Consider the following 22,275-nt stretch of genomic DNA (forward strand, 5'->3'; position numbering starts at 1 on the left):
TTCCTTCCCTCCTCTTTCCTCCCTTCCTTCCTTCATTCCTTCCTCATTTTTTCGTTCGTTTTTGTTCCTTCCTTCCTTCCTTCCTTCCTTCCTTTCCGTCTTCCATCCTCCCTTCCTTCCTTCCTTTCTTCCTTGACTTGAGCACAACAGGAGGGTTAAACAGAAACACCATCAGAGAGTCTCTAATGTGAGGAGTTGTGTCTTGTTTTCTTGTTTTTGAAGCGAATCTTTGGGTTTTAGATGTTTGTTGGGTTAAAAAAGTGATTTTCAGTGATTTCGACTCTTTTCCAACATTTTTACTCTATTTTCTGACATTCAGTGTTTCCCACTCAGCCAGATTCTGTTTGTGGTGTTGGTTGAAGCGATATTGAATATTCCTTTTGTACAAATGAATGTGATTTTGTTCTTATGATTTTAGCATTTAATTATTAAAATGATGCAGTAAAAGAAAAACAGAAACTTTCTCATCATAAAGAACCTTTTGTGGCCGTGTGAGTAGAGATTTCTGAGTTTATTCGGTGCAATTGATGCAGCATTTTTATACTTTTATTTGAGAAAATTGAGCTTTTTTGTGTGTAAAATATCATATCAGACTCTTCTTCTTCTTCTTCTTCTTCTTCTTCTCCTTCTCCTTCTCCTCGTCCTCCTTCTACTCCTCCTTCTTCTTCTTCTTCTCCTCGTCCTCCTTCTACTCGTGCTTCTTCTTCTCCTTCTTCTCTTCTTCTTCTTCTCCTCCTTCTCCTCGTCCTCCTTCTCCTCGTCCTCCTTCTCCTCGTCCTCCTTCTCCTCGTTCTTCTTCTTCTTCTTCTTCTTCTTCTTTCTTCTTCTTCTTCTTCTTCTTCTTCTTCTTCTTCTTCTTCTTCTTCTTCTTCTTCTTCTTCTTCTTCTTCCTTCTTCTTCTTCTTCTTCTTTCTTCTTCTTCTTCTTCTTCTTCTTCTTCTTCTTCTTCTTCTTCTTCTTCTTCTTCTTAAGTAGTGTCTAAACATGTGTGCAGAGGATCTTTAAGTTGCAGTTATTATCATGTTATAGTCTCAGAGGCAGTGAGAGGAAACTGTTCGGAGGTTTTAATCATTAAATCAAACGTTAAACTGACAGGAGTTTAGATATTAAGCAGCAGAGATGTCGCTTTCTCTTCTCTTTTACATGTTTATGTGTCTAATGATGAGCTCGTCTGCTGTCTATACACGGCTGTCAGGCTCCTGCAGAGACCTCAGATTAATGTAACATTCTTGTGGGGCCCTCGCAGGAACCCTGGAGGGCCCCGAGGTTTGTCCCCCGGACCCCCTCGCTGTCTCACGGGGGGGTTTTAATCTCACTCACTCCGCTCTGCGAAACACAACATCAGCAGCTCGTAGAAAAGCAGACAAATCGCTCGGCTCGCGGTTGGCAGGCTGCCGCGCACAGAGCGGAGCAGAGCAGCTGGTTACCGCGGTGACGGCCGTCTGCTTGGCTGATGATGTTTGAGCGACGGAGCCGCAGAGTCACCGAGCTGTCAGACTGCAGCAGACGCTGAGTAATGCAAGTGTGTGTGTGTGTGTGTGTGTGTGTGTGTGTGTGTGTGTGTGTGTGTGAGACAGCATGGAGAGGGGATTAGTTTAGTCACAGCGTGTGTGTGAGAGAGAATACAAAGATGAGGTTTGGGGAATACTTCTGATAGTGTGTGTGTGTGTGTGTGTGTGTGTGTGTGTGTCAGACAGAGGCTGCTATGAGAGGCAGATTTCAGACTTAAGACCAGTTCATTGGGGAAGGAGACAAAACCCTGATTGGTAAAATGCAGATTTTTGTTAGTGGTTACTGCAGGAAATGAATGGAAGTCTATGTAATGTCCCCAAAAAAGACCCATGATACATTTTGTGTGTGTATTTGGTGTTATCGGCTACTTTTGGGGACAAATCTCAGACTTCAGAGCAAAAGGTGGGGGAATAAAAGCAGATTCTTTGCATCAGAGGTTATATTAGAGTTACTGTAAGTCTCCAGGAAATGAATGTAAGTCTATGTAATGATAAAGTGTGCGTGTGTGTGTCCTAGGATATTTTTAGGGACACAGTTCAGGCTTGGGATCAGTTTATTGGGGGTGGCTCGGGGACAGAAGCCATGTCCAAGCTGATATTGAGTCAGAGGTTATATTAGGGTTAACTGTAAGTCTCCAGGAAATGCATGCAAGTCAATGTAATGTCCCCAAAAGTGACCTAGGATAAAATATATATATGTATGTGTGTGTGTGTGTGTGTGTGTGTGTGTGTGAGGTTTGTCATAGACTACTTTTGGGGACACTAACAGTTGTGCAACTAGGGGGAAAAGCAGATTTTTGGGTCAGAGGTGATGCTTAGGGTTACTGTAAGTCTCCAGGAAGTTAATGTAAGTCTATGTAATGTCCCCAGAAGTGACTTAGGAGGAAGTGTGTGTGTGTGTGGTTTGTCATAGGCTACTTTTGGGGACACATTAACAGTTGTGCAACTCAAGGGAAAAGCAGATTTTTGGGTCAGAGGTTATATAAGGGTTACTGTAAGTCTCCAGGAAGTTAATATAAGTCAATATGATGTCCCCAGAAGTGAGTTAGGATGAAATGTGTGTATGATTTCTGTCTTTGACTACTTCTGGGGACAAATTTCAGACTTAACAGCTGTGCAACTGGGAACAAAAGCCATGTTCCTGGTTGGGTAAAAGCAGATTTTTGGGTTAGAGGTGATGCTTAGAGTTACTGTAAGTTTCCAGGAAGTTAATGTAAGTCTATTTAATGTCCCCAGAAGTGACCATGGATGTTATGTGTGTGGGTGTGGTTTGTCAGAGCGTCCTTTATGGGACAGATTTCAGAATAACGATGATTTGCCATTTCTTTATTTGGGAAACAGCTGACTTTTGGGTCAGATGTTATAATTAGGGTTACTGTTATTCTCCAGGAAATGAATGCAAGTCTATGTAATGTCCCCAGAAGTGTGTGTGTGTGTGTGTGTGTGTGTGTGTGTGTGTGTGGTTTAATAGTACAGCTTCATCAGCATCACCCATCATGTTCCTAATATGTTTTAATAATCACTTCATTTTTTAACAAGTTGAACATTTTAAAGATATAGGAGAGAGACTAAGAAATATAACTATACTTTATACTAGAGATTGTTGATGTTTAGGCTTGGTCACTACTATATAGACCAGGGGCGTCAAACATGCGGCCCGTGGGCCAGAATCGGCCCGCCGAGAGGTCCAATCCGGCCCAGTTTCCTTTTCCCTCTTTTCCTTCCTTCCTTCCTACCTTTTTTACTTCCTTCATTCTGTCCTTCCTTGCTTGCTTGCTTCCTTCCTTCCATCTGCCCTTCTTCCCTTCCTTCCTTCCTTCCCTTCTTCCGTTCCTTCATTCCTTCCTTCCGATCTTCCGATCTTTCATTCCTTCCTTCCGATCTTTCATTCCTTCCTTCCGATCTTCCCTTCCTTCCCTCCCTCCTTCCGATCTTTCATTCCTTCCTTCCGACCGATCTTTCATTCCTTCCTTCCGATCTTCCCTTCCTTTCTTCCTTACATCTGTCCTTCTTCCCTTCATTCATTCCTTCCTTCCTTCCTTCCTTCTGATCTTCCCTTCCTTCCTTCCTTCCGACCTTTCATTCCTTCCTTCCGACCTTTCATTCCTTCCTTCCGATCTTTCATTCCTTCCTTCCGATCTTCCCTTCCTTCCTTCCTTCTGATCTTTCATTCCTTCCTTCCATCTTCCCTTCCTTCCTTCCCTCCTTCCGATCTTCCCTTCCTTCCTTCCCTCCTTCCGATCTTTCATTCCCTTCCTTCCTTTCGATCTTCCCTTCCTTCCTTTCGATCTTCCCTTCCTTCCTTCCGATCTTCCCTTCCTTCCTTCCGATCCTTCCTTCCATGTTCTTCCTGTATTCTCTCCCTTCTCCTCCTTCTTTGCCTTCTGTCGTTCCTTCCTTTTAATGATCCGGCCCACATGAGATCAAATTGGGCTGTATGTGGCCCTTGAATGAAAATGAGTTTGACACCTCTGTTATAGACCCTTAACATACATGAAGGGTGCAACATTTAGATTTATTTCCCATATTTAAATACAAATGCGTGGATGTAAATTGTATTTTCTTCTGTATTTGCTTCTCTCCGATCTTTCCATGAACCCCTGAGAGTAACGTTAACCCTGGCTGTGAATCACCTGGTGGGTTTCAATCCACCTGTTTTTTTTTAAATTAGCATTTTCAATTTGTGTGTAAAACATGTGGGTGGGAATTAAAATGAAAATTGGAAAAAATATTGTGAAAATAAGTCTTTATGCTTGGAAACGTTTGAGTCAATAAACTTTCCACCAAAGATATTAAAACTTCTGATCTGTGAAGTTCCTCAAATTTAACATTATGACCTCTTATTATCTTACCAACTGTTTATCTTCATGAACTCTTAATTTCTCTTTTTTTATTTTTTTGATGATTTTCTGGTTAAAATTTGAGCTATATTTGTTTGGAAACCTGGAAACTGTGTGGAAATAAGGGTTATAACTCTCATGCTAGTGTGTGTGTGTGAGCTGAAGTTTTGTTGCATGTGTGTTAAACTGTGTTGGTGTGTGTGTGTGTGTGTCTGTGTGTGTGTCTGTGTTTGTGTGTGTGAGAGAAGTCTGTCAGGAGATTTATGGCCGTCTGTGAGTCTGCAGGCATCTCTGTGAGAGGAACAGCTCGTCTTCTTCTTCTTCTTCTCCTTTTTTTGTCCTCCGGAAACTTTCCCCAGCGGCCGTCTGTGCATCCTCTCGTCTGGCCACTGACTGATTCATGTCTGGGAGCACAAACCCCTCCTCCTCTTCCTCCTCTTCCTCTCCCCCTCCTCCTCCTCCTCCTCCTCCTGTGTATTTGTGTATCTGTGCTGGGCCGTAGTGTATCACCAGGCAGCTCCTCATGTATCGAGCCTACAGTGTGCTGCAGTGTAGGCGTCATGACTGGAATTTAAATGTGGCTTTTAAAGTTGCCCCGAGCAAGATTTATGTGTGAAAACACACTCGTCTGAGTCACAAAGCGGAGCTGCAGCAAAAAAAAAAAAGTGTGTGAATGTAAAAGTAGAGCTGGAAGTTAAATCAGTGTATTGATACTGCAGTGAGAGACCAGCTGTCCAGAGCAGATATATGTCTGGATATTGTTTTATGATAAAGCTTTTTAATTTGTTTTTCTTTCTTTACATGAAATAAAACAACTTTAAGAAGTGTTGCAACCATAGACTGTATAAAAGAAATGGATGTAACATCCGTGACGTCACCCATTGGTTTGTGGACTGCTGCTCGGAAGCCAATAGTTTCGAGTCTAGGCAGCGCCATCTTGAAAACTTCATTCATTTCATTTCATTTTCATACTTATATGGGCATGAGGCGGGGCCATGGGCGGAGCGGGGAGGTTGCTATGGTTGCGAGGGCTGGATCTCAAGGACATTGGTCAATCATCCTGTCAATCAGGACGTAGCCACGCCCTAATGCATACCCTGCTTTATCGTCAAATATAAAATCAGGGAGGCCAAAATGTCCCAAATGAACATCATACTGCATTGAAGAAGGCTTTAAACTAGCGATTGAGACCATAAACACATTTTGAAAACGTTTACTGAGTTTAGAAATCAAGTGAGAAGTTGGTGAATTCTCCATTAACTTGTATAGAGACGGTCGCCCCCTGGTGGCCTTTTGATAGAATGCAGTTCTAAGTTACTTCCGTGTTGGCCTCATTTCAGAGGACCAGAACTCCCCGCCTGGTACAGAGCCAAGATGGCGACCGTTGAGGGCGAAAAGCGTCCATAGTTTCACACTCAACTTTTTGACTGTTTTGAGTGAAACCATCCAGCATGTTTCCATACTTCTCAGTGTGAACGCACTTTATGCACCGAAATATCAAAAGGAGTAAATACAGAAAAAAGAGATTTGAGACACAGTAACACATCTTACTGAATTAGGACTGTCACTAACGAGGATTTTAAAGAGCTACGACCAAACCAGCATCTAAAAACAGGTCTGAAGTGACATTTGCAGGTGTGTTTAATGTGCTGCAGATGAGCTAATCAGCTGTCTAACCTGCTAAGTGACTCATTCAACAGGTTTAACAGCAGCAGACTAAAGTAAAGATAAGGAGGAGGAGCAGCTCGTGTGTATCAGGATGCAATCAGGCTCAGTGTGACCGGTCTGCTCTGCTTATTATATAAAGACATGAAATCACTTTATGAAAACATTTGATGGATTGAAATCAGGACTCCAGCTACATAAGTGGATGATGGAACAGTACAGGGTCGATATGTCTGCTGCAGTAGACATTAAAAGGCAATTTAATTACAGTCGGACTTAAATAATCTTAGTTTAATGTGTTGCTCATGTTGTGTGTCACCTGAAGAAGGAAACTTGGGTTGTAGCAGCGATTGAAAACCATTAACCTTCCTGTTATCCTCGAGCCAAGGAAGGAAGGATGGGAGGAAGGAAGAAGGAATGAAAGGAGGGAGGAAGGAAGGAAGGAAAGGAGGGAGGAAGGAAGGATGGTAGGAGTGAGAGAGGAAGGAAGGAAGGTAGGAGGGAGAGAGGAAAAGAGGAAGGGAGGAGGGAAGGAAAGAAGGACAGGGGAAAGAAGGAAAGGATGAAGGTCCAGGGGAGGAAGGAAAGGAGGGAGGAAGGAAGGATGGTAGGAGTGAGAGAAGGAGGAAGGAAAGGAGGGAGGAAGGAAGGATGGTAGGAGTGAGAGAGGGAGGAAGGAAAGAAGGAAGGAAGGTAGGAGAGAGAGAGGAAAAGAGGAAGGGAGGAGGGAAGGAAAGAAGGACAGGGGAAAGAAGGAAAGGATGAAGGTACAGGGGAGGAAAGAAAGGGAGAAGGAGGGAGGGAGGAAGGAAGGAAGGAAAGGAGGGAGGAAGGAAGGATGGTAGGAGTGAGAGAGGGAGGAAGGAAAGAAGGAAGGAAGGTAGGAGGGAGAGAGGAAAAGAGGAAGGGAGGAGGGAAGGAAAGAAGGACAGGGGAAAGAAGGAAAGGATGAAGGTAGAGGGGAGGAAAGAAAGGGAGAAGGAGGGAGGGAGGGAGGAAGGAAGGAAGGAAAGGAGGGAGGAAGGAAGGATGGTAGGAGTGAGAGAGGGAGGAAGGAAAGAAGGAAGGAAGGTAGGGAGAGAGGGAAGGACAGGGGAAAGAAGGAAAGGATGAAGGTACAGGGGAGGAAAGAAAGGGAGAAGGAGGGAGGGAGGAAGGAAGGAAGGAAAGGAGGGAGGAAGGAAGGATGGTAGGAGTGAGAGAGGGAGGAAGGAAAGAAGGAAGGAAGGTAGGAGGGAGAGAGGAAAAGAGGAAGGGAGGAGGGAAGGAAAGAAGGACAGGGGAAAGAAGAAAAGGATGAAGGTACAGGGGAGGAAAGAAAGGGAGAAGGAGGGAGGGAGGAAGGAAAGGAGGGAGGAAGGAAGGATGGTAGGAAGGAAAGGAGGGAGGAAGGAAGGATGGTAGGAGTGAGAGAGGGAGGGAGGAAGGAAAGAAGGAAGGAAGGTAGGAGGGAGAGAGGAAAAGAGGAAGGGAGGAGGGAAGGAAAGAAGGACAAGGGAGGATGGAAGGAAAGAAGGACAGGGGAGGAAAGAAAGGGAGAAGGAGGGAGGGAGGAAGGAAGGAAGGAAGGAAGGAAGGAAAGGAGGGAGGAAGGAAGGATGGTAGGAGTGAGAGAGGGAGGAAGGAAAGAAGGAAGGAAAGTAGGAGGGAGAGAGGAAAAGAGGAAGGGAGGAGGGAAGGAAAGAAGGACAGGGGAAAGAAGGAAAGGATGAAGGTACAGGGGAGGAAAGAAAGGGAGAGGGAGGAAGGAAGGAAGGAAGGAAGGAAAGGAGGGAGGAAGGAAGGATGGTAGGAGTGAGAGAGGGAAGAAGGAAAGAAGGAAGGAAGGTAGGAGGGAGAGAGGAAAAGAGGAAGGGAGGAGGGAAGGAAAGAAGGACAGGGGAAAGAAGGAAAGGATGAAGGTACAGGGGAGGAAAGAAAGGGGGAAGGAAGGAAGGAAGGAAAGGAGGGAGGAAGGAAGGAAGGATGGTAGGAGTGAGAGAGGGAGGAAGGAAAGAAGGAAGGAAGGTAGGAGGGAGAGAGGAAAAGAGGAAGGGAGGAGGGAAGGAAAGAAGGACAGGGGAAAGAAGGAAAGGATGAAGGTACAGGGGAGGAAAGAAAGGAAGGAAGGAAGGAAGGGAGGGAAGGAGGGAGGAAGGAAGGATGGTAGGAGTGAGAGGGAGGAAGGAAGGAAAGAAGGAAGGAAGGTAGGAGGAAAAGAGGAAGGGAGGAGGGAAGGAAAGAAGGACAGGGAAAGAAGGAAAGGATGAAGGTACAGGGGAGGAAAAGAAAGGGGGAAGGAGGGAGGGAGGGAAGGAAGGAAGGAAGGAAGGAAGGAACAGTCAAAACAGACAGGGTCAATTTGAGCCGGGAGGACGACAGGAAGGTTAAGGGTATAGAAACGTCGTAGTGTGAAGTTATAAAGGACGTTTTTTATTTGTTGCAATTAAGTTTGAAGCAGCTGTTGTTGAATACGAGTAAAAAAAAAAAAAAAAAGTAAATTTTCACCCTGATTTCAAACAAGTTAGTGTCACAGATTATAAAGTAGGGCAGAGACTCAGCACGGCTGCAGCTGTAATTAGGACTCTTCTTCTTTCCAGGTTGTTAAAAAATAGTTTGTGCCCTTTACACGACAAAATAATTCCAGTAACATTTCCATAAACAGAAACTGGGACGGCTTGAAGCAGAGTGGCATTTACATGAGATCAATGTGAGAGAGGTTTTTATACCAGAGGCAGCAAAACACACCTGCAGCTCAGAGTTTATATTAACCCTCCTGTTGTCCTCGAACCAAGGAAGGAAGGAAGGAAGGGAGGGAGGGAGAAGGGAGGAAGGGAGAAGGGAGGAAAGAAGAAGGAAGGAAGGGAGGGAGAAGGGAAGAAAGAGGAAGGAAGGGAGGGAGAAGGGAGGAAAGAAGAAGGAAGCAAGGGAGGGAGAAGGGAGGAAAGAAGAAGGAAGCCTTCCTTCCTTCCTTTCCTTCCTCCCTTCTTTCTTTCCTCTGTCCTTCCTCCCTTCTCCTTCCTTCTTTTCCTCTGTCAGTCCTCCCTCTCTCCTACCTTCTTTCCTTCTTCCTCCCTTCTGTCCTTCCTTTCCCCCTCCCTCCTTCTTTCCTTTCCTCCCTCCTTCCTTCCTTTCCTTCCTCCCTTCTTTCTTTCCTCTGTCCTTTTTCTCTCTCTCTCCTACCTTCTTTCCTTCTTCCTCCCTTCCTCCCTTGACTCGGAGACCACAGGAGGGTTAAAACATCTTTATTTTCACTCCCTAAAGATCCTCATGTGTGAGGGCAGCAGTGGAAAATACTAAACTAAAGAAACTGTGAAAATACATCATTGTTCATCAAGGGTGGAGATAATCCTTCATTAATCGTAATCGAGGTTACATGTTCAATTAATCGTGATTTTCATTTTTGCCATAATCAACCAGCCCTACATCTTATAATGCTTATTCCTCTCTCCTAATTTCTCTATACTTATATATTTCTAGCCTGTAACGTGACTCCTCAGGGTAAATGAAGCATTTCTGATTTGGATATCTGCTGGTTGGAGATCATCATCATTATGAGAAAGACATTAAAACTCACAGACTTACTGTCATATCTGACTCATGACGCCACTGCAAGACTCATCCAACTCATATTTGTTTCTCACAGACGTCTATTGCACAGATTTACGGCTTATTTTCCAGCTTTATAATCATTCTTGACTTGAATATCTTGGATGAAACGAGACATTTGAACATGATGTCATCTTGACCTCTAAGACAACTGTTATGTGCATATTTTACCTTTTCGTTTTAGCAATTTAAAGCTCAGTTAATAATTAGTTAAAATTCATATAATTATTATTTGTAGCAAGAATCAAAGCAGGTTTTAACAGTAGATGAAGCATCCTATCAGGGAAACTGCTGCTTTTAGTCCAGAGTAGATTAAACTATTGATTTAACTCAGCTGCAACCAGGCGGGGAGTTCTGGTCCTCTGAAATGAAGCCAACGTGGAAGTAACTTAGAGCTGCATTCTATCAAAAGGCCACCAGGGGGCGACCGTCTCTATACAAGTCAATGGAGAATTCACCAACTTCTCACTTGATTTCTAACCTCAGTAAACGTTTTCAAAATGTGTTTATGGTCTCAATCGCTAGTTTAAAGCCTTCTTCAATGCAGTATGATGTCCATTTGGGACATTTTGGCCTCCCTGATTTTATATTAGATGATAAAGCAGGGTATGCATTAGGGCGTGGCTACGTCCTGATTGACAGGTTGATTGCACAATGTCCTCTAGATCCAGCCCTCGCAACCATAGCAACCTCCCTGCTCCGCCCATGGCTCCGCCTCATGCTCATATAAGTAGGATCTGTGTTTTTATTTTTCCCAGCATGCACCTGAAATTTTCAAGATGGCGCTGCCCAGATTCGAAACTATTGGCTTCCGAGCAGCAGTCCACAAACCAATGGGTGACGTCATGGATGTTACGTCCATTTCTTCTATACAGTCTATGCTCTGTAGCAGAAGGAGAGGGAACACTTTTCAAACAGGAGGTGGCGGCCAAGGTCGTTGTAACTATGGTGAACATTGGTGCGTTATACAAATATAAATTACACATGTGGCTTTCTGCCTCCGTCCCTTCAGGCAGAAAGCTGCTCAGCATCAAGGCCAGGACAACAAGGCTTAAGGCCAGCTTCTTCCCAGAGGCTGAGAGACTGTTAAACTCTTTACCTCAAAAACTGAACCTCAGTGAACTGATGTTACTGCTGCGGACAAACAGAGAAAGTATGTGAACTCTTTAGAATTACCTAGTTCTCTGCATTAATGGGTCATAAAATGTGATCCGATCTAGGCAAGGCAGCTTTATTTATAGTATATAGAACATTTCATACACAATGGCAACAACAAGCATTTAACCCTCGTATCGTCCTCCCGGGTCAAATTGATCCTTCCTTCCTTCCTTCTGTCCTTCCTTCCCCCTCACTCCTTCTTTCCTTCCCTCCTTCCTCCCTCCTTTCCTTCCTTCTTCCTTCCTTCCCCCTCCTCCTTTCCTTCCTTCTTCCTCCCTTCCTTCCTTCCCCCTTTTTTCTTTCCTTCCTTCCTTCCTTCCTTCCTTCCTTCCTCCCTTCCTCCCTCCCTTCCTCCCTCCCTCTCTCCTTTCCTTCCTTCTTCCTCCTTTCCTTCCTTCTTCCTCCCTTCCTTCCTTGACTTGAGGACAACAGGAGGGTTAAGATGATTATTTAAGCTTTAATTCATAACTGCCACTTCATTACGCTGTGAAAGCATGTTTTAGAATGACAATAAACTAACTGTGAACTTATACTGTTGTTGCATATAAGCCTATATATGAGATTTAGAAGTCTGTAATGATTTGGTCCAGCTCACGCTGCCTTCTTAACTTGTTATTATCATTTTCGCCCATGTTTGATTTGAGATAACACTAACCTGTCGACCTTTGTGCACACTACACAGTGAAGTACACAGTGTACTAACAGAAGTATGTAAGACAGGCACACTGATCAGCCGGCTGAGACAAAAAAAAAAGGAATTTCTGATATTTTAATAACCTTTTTTTCTTAATTATAATTATATAAAACTATTAATAATACTTTAAAAAACATGCTGCCATTATATTTGACTGCAGAGGGATTAAAGCAGGAGCTGTGTGGACATAATTATTACACAAAACTGGAATAATGAGACTGATTCAGGCCTGAGAACGGAGATCCAGTCGTGTGTGTGTGTGTGTGTGTGTGTGTGTGAGAGAGAGAGTGAGTGAGTGTATCAGCTGGTTTTACATCTGAAAGGCAGTTAAACCGAACAGAATGACGAGACACGATGAGCTCAGAGTCTCACACATTCCCAGACATCACACTGTGTTCAATGGGTCTCTCTCACACACACACACACACACTCATTCACACACACACACACACACACACACACTCATTCACACACACACACACACATCTGCTTCTGTGTGTGTGGATAATTTTAACATGAGCTCATCCCGAGGTCATGAACTCTGGTCAACACTTCTTTTCTCTTCCTTGAGTCTCCACCTGCTCTTACATTTGAAGTCATTGGTGTGTGTGTGTGTGTGTGTGTGTGTGTGTGTGTGTGTTGGTGTGTCTTCAGATGACGAACATGTGCTTTTTTCTTTTTGTGTGCGTTTGCGTGTAACGACATAATTATGTGGGTTTGTGCATGTGTGTGCACGTGTGTTTAATGAAAGCCTCGTGCTCATCTCGGGCGTATTTGTCCTGACTTGCTTGCAGAGGTGTGTTTGCATAATGTGATGTTTGTGTGCTTGTGTAATAACATGCGTGTGTGTGTGTGTGTGTGTGTTCTCGGCCTCGTTCCAAGAGTCTTGCTGGGATCAGAAACTGTGTTTACATTAATTATGATGGTCATTGTGTTAGATTAGAACATCGAGTCCTGCTCTGACTTCACTGAGGAACTACTGCTGCTAATACTGCTGCTGCTACTACTACTACAACTACTACTACCACCAGTCTAGTTCATAGTTCATAGTTCTGTTTTTTTTTTAATATGTTGCTGCGAGTTATTCAGAATTATTTCCACAGCTCATATAAAACCACACACAGCTATTATTTTATCAGCTTTAACTCTGAAACTATGCGTCAGATTTCTAAATAGTTTTCTGTAGTCATACGAAGATGCAGATGATGGAGGCAGAGTCTGAGGTAGAGCTGTTCATAGACATTATACATGGGTTAGGGTTAGTATATATGTCTATAGTGCTGCTCATAGACATTATACATGGGTTAGGGTTAGTATATATGTCTATGGTAGTGCTGCTCATATATACATGGGTTAGGGTTAGTATATATGTCTATGGTGGAGCTGCTCATAGACATTATACATGGGTTAGGGTTAGTATATATGTCTATGGTAGAGCTGCTCATATATACATGGGTTAGGGTTAGTATATATGTCTATGGTGGAGCTGCTCATAGACATTATACATGGGTTAGGGTTAGTATATATGTCTATGGTAGAGCTGCTCATAGACATTATACATGGGTTAGGGTTAGTATATATGTCTATGGTGGAGCTGCTCATAGACATTATACATGGGTTAGGGTTAGTATATATGTCTATGGTGGAGCTGCTCATAGACATTATACATGGGTTAGGGTTAGTATATATGTCTATGGTGGAGCTGCTCATAGACATTATACATGGGTTAGGGTTAGTATATATGTCTATGGTGGAGCTGCTCATAGACATTATACATGGGTTAGGGTTAGTATATATGTCTATGGTGGAGCTGTTCATAGACATTATACATGGGTTAGGGTTAGTATATATGTCTATAGTGCTGCTCATAGACATTATACATGGGTTAGGGTTAGTATATATGTCTATAGTGCTGCTCATAGACATTATACATGGGTTAGGGTTAGTATACTCACTATAACGTTCATCAGGCAGAAATACAGAACGTTCAGTTCACGCTCACCCAAAATATGACCGAGTTCATGAACGATTGTTCAAGGAAGGAAGGAAGGAAGATAGGAGGGAGGGAGGAAGGAAAGGAGGTAGGAGGGAGAAAGGAAAAGAGGAAAGGAGGGAGGGAGGAAGGAAGGAAGGAAGGAAGGAAGGAAAGAAGGAAGGGAGGAAGGTACAGGGGAGGAAAGAAAGAGTTGGTCAGGCACAACACTGACTACTACAACTACTACCGTTAATATAGCGCTCTACAACCAATACTACTGCTAATGTTTCTATGTCTACTACTACACCTAGTGCTGATGCTAATATTATTGGTAGCTATACTTCTACCAATAATATTGCTGCTACTACTTTGTACTACGACTGGTGGTGATGATGATGATGATGAAGAATAACCTTGAAGTTAAATAGTCCTATTTCCTTTAAATCTTTAATATTCAGGCTCTCCAGAGGATGAAGAACAGAAGCTGAATATTAAATAAATGTATCTCCCGCTCTTCTCATGTTCTGACCTGCTGGTGTGTGTTTGTGTCTCTGCAGCGAAGCAGAGCATCAACACTCTGGGCCGCCAGCTGCAGATGAACCAGCACTGTCTGGACACCGCCTTCAACTTCTACCGCATGGCTCTCGGTAAACAGCTGACCCGCGGTCGCAAAGCCTCGCACGTCATCGCCGCCTGCCTCTACCTGGTCTGCCGCACCGAGGGGACGCCACGTATCCTTCACCTTCAGTTTCAGTCTTCATCAAGGTGAAAAACAAGCTAGGAAGTGCATTCAATAGGTCTTATAGGTCTGATTGATGATACAGAACACTGAATTTCAGCTAAATTGCACAGAAAGTCTTTATTCTCTGAAGGCTGATTTTCAGTTTTTCACTATTATATTGAATTATGTCTAATGTTAGTCTATAAATCCATTTAGAAATTATATAAAAATACACTTTTATAACTTAAAATGAAGGTAAGGTGTCATTATTGATCCCCATATAGGGAGAAATTCTTCTTCTTCTTCTTCTTCTCCTCCTCCTCCTCCTCCTCCTCCAATATACAAGTGTGCAATTGTTCCTGGCATTAAATAGTAGTTAGGACAGCCTCAGTCTTTTTAATGGGAGGTACTGGGAGCTGTGGTGTTGTACAGGCTTGATGGTATGGAAGAATCAGGCGTTTCCATGGTTACGATGCAAACAGGAGCTGCTAACAGTAGAATCAATGTGACTTTCATGGTCAAATATACACGGACTCTCCCTTTATCCATTCATATACTGGCATCGCTCCTGTTACAGTATATAAGTGACCTAATGATGTTGGTTGTTTGGGTCATGTGACTCGGTCATGTGACTCTTATCTTGTACCTTTTTATCTGTTGGCTGTAGCGGTGTTTCCACTAGAGATGGAGAATATGTTCAGCAAAAAAAAAAAAGAAGAGAAATGTTTGAGCAGTGAAGTTTTGTCCTGGCTAGAAAACAACTTTTCTTCTTTTTTATCATTTTCAGCTGCAGCTGCTGTCTGAGAACTATTTAAGAATAGATTTTAGTGAAGCTGAGTTATTTGTTGCTGCTTAATGTTTTTAATGTGTGTTGGCTTTAAGCTCTAATGTGTCTCTGCTGCTGCACTTCTTCTTTTATTCAGATTTAAACCTCAGTTATGGTGCATGGACTCTACTTTTCTAGTCTTTTTGACCACTTAAAGCACTTTAACACTACATGTCACATTCAACCTGCTCATCAGGAGGAAGTTAATGTTTCCTCAGACAAATATCCTGCTCAGGTTTTCCAATTTTTTATTTATTTATTAATTTTTTAAACATCTGTTTATTACATTTTGAACAATACAGAACAAGAAGGCACATATAGGCAATCATAATAGCAATAATAATGATATTCAAACAGAAATACAATAGAGACAAATAAATACAATTAACTGTGAAAAAAATAAAATTAATAAATAATACAAAAATACATTAAATACATTTATATTTAAATAAATAAATAAAATTAATAAATAAAAACAAAAAAAGAACACACTCAAAAATAAATAAATAAAATAATATTAATAATAAAAATAATAATAATACAAATAAATAAACAGGTTTTCCATTTAAAAGATGACCGCTGTACCTCCTGAGCAACAGCTGCTCCAGTTGTTCTTCAGTTAGTTTTATTTTGTCAGGGAGCAGCTCTAGTTCTGCCTCCATTAAGGAAGTTCTGGGTGAAATTTAGGAGGCGGGACCTTCACAGGAAGTGGACTGGACTGGTGACATAATCATTCTGCAGCAGTTTATAGGTGTTTATTTTGGCGCTTTGAGTTTACTCAATCAGCATAGAGTGAACCTCGAGCGCCTACCCCGAGGCAGGGACTTGGTTTGCCCCCCCCCCCGTAAAAGTGTTGGGAGGTTGTCTTTCAGGGGCGTTTCCTGCTAAGGAGGCACGCGCCAACGATCACCGCCTTGTTAAACTACCACAAAGTTCCTGCAGTGGAAACAAGAAGAAGCTTGTGGGTTTGAATCCACTGACAGGTCGGACAGATGGATGGAAACTCTGCTGCCTGAGAGTTTAAGGAGATGGAAACTACTTCTCTAACTCATCCTGAAAATATCAGTGTTTGACATGTTGGGCTAATACACAACAGCTCAGTATAGTTAATATATTAAATTAACGTGTGATTACTGAAAGAGAGAACAGCTTGAGACACTTCAGCAGGTGTTGAGAGGGAAGCTGTAAGGAGGTAAAAAGTTAGGCTAATGTTTTATTAACATATCATCATTAATGTACAGTATTATGCAGAAGTCTTCCTACTAGGCATGGGATGATAACTGTGTTCAAGGTATACAGCGATTTGAAAAAGCCACGATAACCGAAACCGCCAAATTTTCTGTCATACCGTTCCTAAGGTATGAGCTGTTTTTAGTCTGGTCAAAGACAGGAAGTGCTGGTCCTTCCTTTCCTTCCTTCCTTCTTCCTCCCTCCCATCCTTTCTTCTTTTCTTCTGTCCTTCCTTTTCTTCCGTCCTTCCTCCCTTCCTTTTCTTCCTCTCTCCCTTCCTCCCTTCCTTCCGTCGTTCCTCCTTCCCTTCCCTCCCTCCCTCCCTCCCTCCCTCCTTCCCCTCCTTACCTCCCTTCCTTCCTTCCTTCTTTCCTTCCTCCTGTAATCACAATACTGCCATACCGTGAAACCGTGATGTTTTTTCTTAAGGTTATCATACCGGCCAGAATCTCATACCGGCCCATGCCTACTTCCTACCAACATCATACAAACAGAAAATACATGAAATATACAATATACACACAATCCTCAAGTTTAAGGGGACGTCACACGAAATATCTGCCACTTAAGTCTATAGAAGCTCTTTTTTTGTTGTTGTTTTTAACATTTCCTTTATTTCCTGGTTGTATTCTACTAAAGAGACTGATACATAATTATATATGGTCATTATAACATTGCTAAAGCAACACATCTAATGATGGCCTAAGACTTTTTGCACAGTACTGTATATTAATAGAATATTTCATTTGCAATTAACCCTCCTGTTGTCCTCGAGTCAAAGAAGGAAGGGAGGGAGGGAGGAAGGAAGAAGGAAGGAAAGGAGGGAGGAAGGAAGGAAGGAAGAAGGAAGGAAGGAAAGGAGGGAGAATGGGAGGAAGCAAGGGAAGGAAGGAAGGAAGGAAGGAAAGGAGGGAGGAAGGAAGGAAGGAAGGAAGGAAAGGAGGGAGGAAGGAAAGGAGGGAGAATGGGAGGAAGGGAGGGAGGAATGTAGGATGGGAGGAAGGAAAGAAGGGAGGAATGGAGAAGGAAGGAAAGGAGGGAGGATGGGAGGAAGGAAAGAAAGGAGGGATGAAGAAGGAAGGAATGAAAGGAAGGAAGGAAGGAAGGAAGGAAGGAAGGAAGGAAGGAAAGGAGGAAGGTAGGAGGGAGGGAGGGAGGACGGACAGAGGGAAAGAGGGAAGGGAGGAATTGTTATTTATATGCAAAGTTTCCTGCAGTTTCAGTGTCAGTAGAGGTTAAGGGCCCAATGTGATATCTGTTTAACCCTTTATTGGGCAAATAATTATATTTGGTAACTTCTGTAAATATCCTTCCTTCCTTCCTTCCTTCCTTCCTTCCTTCCTTCCTTCCTTCCTTCCTTTCCTTCCTCCCTGCCTTCTTTCTTCCCTTCCTCTTTTCCTTTCTCCCTCCCTCGTTCCTTATTTCCTCCATCCTTCCTTCCTTTCCTTCCTTCCTTTCCTTCCTTCCATCTGTCCTTCCTCCCTCCTTCTCTCCTTCCTCCATCCCCCTTCTTCCTTTCCTTCCTTCCATCTGTCCTTCCTCCCTCCCTCCTTCTCTCCTCCCTTCCTTCTTTCCTTCCTCCGTCCTTCCTTTCCTTCCTTCCTTCTTCCTCCCTCCCTCCCTCCCTCTCTCCTTCTCTCTTTCTTTCCTCCCCCACCTTCCTTCCTTCCTTCTTTCCTCCGTCCTTCCTTCCTTTCTCCATCCTTCCTTCCTTCCTTCCTCCCTTCCTTTCAATGAGTGTCCTATAAAGGGTTAATGGGGCCCAAAAATCCCTGGCAGCACCCCTGGGTGTCGATGCTCCTTTTTAAACACCTCCAGCACCCAGAGGAGCACAGCTAGTAGACTGTGTGTTCCTGTCTGATTAAATGTTCTGATCCGATCAAAGAACAGCATCCATAATGGATCAGATCTGTTTCCTGCTGGCACGAGGAACCTTTTTTTTTTTTTTTTTTTTTTTTAATCGCACACTTAGCACCCGAGTAAAAGTTCACTGCTACTTGAAGACGAACTTGTTAACTTTGCATATCTGCATCTTTTAAAAACTCGCCGGCACATCAAAGCTCTCAGGTTACTGTTTGATGTGAGCCAGCGGAGGCCGAGCAGCGCCGCCTCTCTTAATGTTTCATGAGCCGCTAACGGCCAGCTATTGAAGTCGAGAGTGATGATGTCACCGTCGGGATAATGGGACTTTTTTTTTTTTCTTAAGGTTCATCTTTTTTTCATAAGCAGGGGCGGCTCCAGCTCCTCCTCCTCCTCTTCCTCCTCTTCCTCTTCCTCCTCCTCCCCCTCCTCCTCCTCGTCCTCTTCCTCCTCCTCCTCCTCCTCTTCCTCGTCCTTATCGTCCTTCTCGTCTTCCTCCTCCTCCTCCTCCTCCTCCTCCTCCTCCTCTTCCTCTTCCTCCTCCTCTTCCTCCTTGTTCTCCTCCTCCTCTTTTCCTCCTCCTTTCCTCCTCTTCCTCCTTGTTCTCCTCCTCCTCCTCTTCCTCCTCCTCTTCCTCTTCTTCTTCTTCTTCCTCCTCCTCCTCTTCCTCGTCCTCGTCGTCTTCCTCTTCCTCTTCCTCTTCCTGCTCTTCCTCCTCCTCCTCCTCCTCCTCCTCCTCTGTGTTTTGGTGCTCAGTTTACTCCTGACTCACTCGTGTTTAGAGGACGCTCAGATGATCGTGTTACGTAACAGCGGAGCGGTTTCAGGTTTACCTAATGAAAGACGGGCGAGGAGAGTTCCTGCTGCTTTGTTTACCGGCCTTTTGTTTCGCGTGTGTGTGTGTGTGTGTGTGGTGTGTGTGGTGTGTGTGGTGTGTGTGGTGTGTGTGGTGTGTGTGTGTGTGTGTGTGTGTGTGTGTGTGTGTGTGTGTGTGTGTGTGTGTGTGTTGGAGGAGTGAGGCCCCGAGGTTTAAAAATAGCTCCGCTCCTCACTTCCTTTTTCCACAGCTGGGTGAGTCTGTGTTAGTGTTGTAGTCGCAGGGGAGAGACGGGACGGAGGAAGAGAAGAAGAAGAAGTGAAAGAATGACAATAAAAGGAAACATCCGTGTAATCTGGAAGTTTAATTTAACGAGAACTGAACCACAATGTCTGGCTCTCGTGTGGATGTTCAGACTGCTGACAGATGGTCTGACACTCTTTCCTTCTGTTTGCCTCTTTGTCTTCCTTCCTGGATTCATTTCCTCCACAAATCTAAAACTTTTTAATGATTATAATCTATTAATCTGTCCCGACTAAGTGATTAGTTGTTTTTGGAAACTGGAAAAGTGACTTTCCTCCACAACTCAAAGATTTTCAATTTATCATCACAGTAGACAAAATGAACAGAAAATATTCAGATTTCAGAAGCTGGAATCAAAAATTAGGAAGTTTCCCTTTTTTTAAAAAATGTTCTCAAAATGATTAATTAATCTAGGGAAGTCCCCTCCCTCCCTCCTTTCCTTCATTCTTCCTCCCTCCCTCCTTTCCTTCATTCTTCCTCCCTTCCTTCTTTCCTCCCTCCCTCCCTCCTTTCCTTCATTCTTCCTCCCTTCCTTCCTTCCTTCCTTCCTTCCTTCCTTCCTTCCTTCCTTTCCTCCCTTCTTTCCTCTGTCCTTCCTCTGTCCTTCCTCCGTCCTTCCTTCCTTGTTTCCTTCCTCTCTCCCTCCTTCCTTCCTTTCTTCCTCCCTCCCTCCTACCTTCTTTCCTCCCTCCCTACCTCCCTCCCTCCCTCCTTTCCTTCCTTCCTTCATCCATTCATCCATCCCTCCCTCCCTCCTTTCCTGTCTTCTTTCTCCCTTCCTTCCTCCTCGTTTCCTTCTTTCCTTCCTTCCTTCCTTCCTTCCTTCCTTCCTTCTTTCTTTCCTTCCTCCCTCCTTTCCTTTCTTCTTTCTCCCTTCCTCGCTTCTTCCTCCCTTCCCTCCTTCTTTCCTTCCTTCCTTCCTTGACTTGAAGACAACTGGAGGGTTAAATCTGAATCACCCTTAATTAACCCCCCCCCCCCCAACACCCTCATTATATTCCCTCAGTGGCTCCAGATGTGTTGAAAGGACCCTCTATTGTTTATGTTCCTGATTTAAGGGAGTCGTCGTCTGTAATCTCCAGACGGCGCGTGCTCGGATTATCTTTTTTCCATTTTCATCTGCCGCTAATTCCACTGTTGAGGCCTTTTCAGCTGAAACGCCTCTCTAATCCACCGCCGGCAGCCTGGAGACAGGTGCACCCGTCGCCATGGAGACCGGCTCCGGTTCTTTTGGGAGGAGGATGTTGATGTCCAGAGGCTGATGAGGAGGCAGGCGTGTGTGTGTGTGTGTGTGTGTGTGTGTGCGTGTGTGTTTTTTGGTGAGGTCACAGCGAGGGCGGCGGCCGGTCCATCAGTAGATTTAGAGGAGGCGTCTGGTCAGAGGCGACGCTGTGATGTCACGTTAGATTTACTGATGCAGCTGCTCCAGCTTAACACTTTGTCCACTATGCAGGTTTAACCCTCCTGTTGTCCTCGAGTCAAGGGAGGAAGGGAGGAAGAAAGGAAGGAAGGAAAGGAGGAAGGAATGATGGAAGTAAATATGGAAGGAAAGGAGGAAGAAGGAAGGATGGATGGATGGATGGAAAGAAGGAAGGATGGATGGATGGAAGGAAGGAGGGAAGGAAGGAAGGAAGGAGGGAAGGAATGATGAAAGAAAGGAAAGGAGGAAGGAAGGAAAGATGGAAAGACGGCAGGAAGGAAGGAATGATAGAAGGGAGGAAGGAAGGGAAGGAAGGAAGAAAGGAAGGGAAGGCAGGAAGGTAGGGGGGAAGAGGAAGAGAAGGACGACACGAAGGTTAAAGTCATAAATACACTGAAAACATTTTATTTATATTTGATAGTTTTAAAGTGAGATCATTTCACTTCCTTCTTTCCTTCTTTCCTTCCTTCCTTCCTTCCTTCCATTTGTCTCTTTAACCGGGCAAAAAAACGAAATCACATTTACTGTTTTTTCTACTATGAATATTTGTCTCCTTAACCAGCTCCGCTCAGACATGCTGCTGGACCTCAGTGATCTCCTGCAGGTAAGAGTCAAAAACTACAAATCTAACACAAACTCACTTCATTACATCCATTAAAACAGAAAAGCACCCAGGGAAACTCCACACTTTGAACTTTTTAAAGTTAACTTTTTTCTCTTTAGCTTTGATGTGTTGTAATGCCCCCCCCCCCCCCAATCCCCCCTCCCTCTCCCTCCTCCTGTTATAGCAGCCACTTAAATCCTCTTTATACCTCTCACCACGACTCCCATGATGCATCTCTGCCTCTAACCACTTGGTCCTGCTGCAGTCATCTTGCATTCAGGACTTTCACCCATGTAATTAAACGTGTGTGTGTGTGTGTGTGTGTGTGTGTGTGTGTGTGTGTGTGTGTGTGTGTGTGTGTGTGTGTGTGTGTGTGTGTGTGTGTGTGTGTGTGTGTAAATTTAGAAAGCCCTTCCATTTGTCTGCATATTTGATGGCAGCCGATTCATCGTGAGTCAGGGGTGTGGTGGTGCTGCTGGTGCTAAAGGAGGAGGGAGGGGAGGGGAGGGGGTGGGGGACATTTCTCAGAGGCACAGCTGGTCAGGGGCTTTTATTTTTATGCACCCAGCTGTCCTGGAGGAGCCGGGCCGCCCCTCCCCCCACCCCCGCACCCCACTCCCTATCATCCACACCCTGACATGTGGAGGCTGGGAGGGGATTTGAAGTGGATTTTTGGGTGGGTGGGGTTATTAATGTCCAGCATTTAGGGTGCTGCTGTTGATCCACCAATCACTTTATTTTTTATTTATGGATCCCACTTGTTCTGCTTTGCATTGTTTGGATGAATGAGGAGGAGGAGTGGGGAGTGGGAGGGGGTGGGGGGGGCTTTGTCAGTCTCAATCTGTTCTTACAAAGCTGTTAAAGTAGTAGTAGTAAAGCTATTGATCGGGTGATTGGGGATAAATCAATACTGAACTTAACGATCAGCTGTTTTCACTTTTCTTTTTTTCTTTTTCAGTTTTTAAGCATCTTATTCATTCTTCTTTTAAGCATCTTACTCTTTCTACTCATTCTTTTAGTTTTCTATGTTTTCTATGTGATGCATATCTCTGCACACATGCAT

At 44.0% G+C, this 22,275-nt stretch overlaps 1 protein-coding gene across 1 annotated transcript in view; it reads left to right on the top strand.

Moving 5' to 3' along the window:
• Nucleotides 1–22,275, top strand: part of LOC128375815 (transcription factor IIIB 90 kDa subunit-like) — a 68,231-nt gene that overhangs the window by 5,142 nt on the left and 40,814 nt on the right. Inside the window, exons 3-4 of the mRNA XM_053336230.1 lie at nucleotides 13,989–14,162; nucleotides 21,181–21,212. Of these exons, the coding sequence (XP_053192205.1) occupies nucleotides 13,989–14,162; nucleotides 21,181–21,212 (206 nt within the window). The remainder of the gene's footprint in view (nucleotides 1–13,988; nucleotides 14,163–21,180; nucleotides 21,213–22,275) is intronic.

This window comes from Scomber japonicus, chromosome 16 (genome assembly GCF_027409825.1).
Source record: "Scomber japonicus isolate fScoJap1 chromosome 16, fScoJap1.pri, whole genome shotgun sequence".
Classification (NCBI taxonomy): domain Eukaryota; kingdom Metazoa; phylum Chordata; class Actinopteri; order Scombriformes; family Scombridae; genus Scomber; species Scomber japonicus.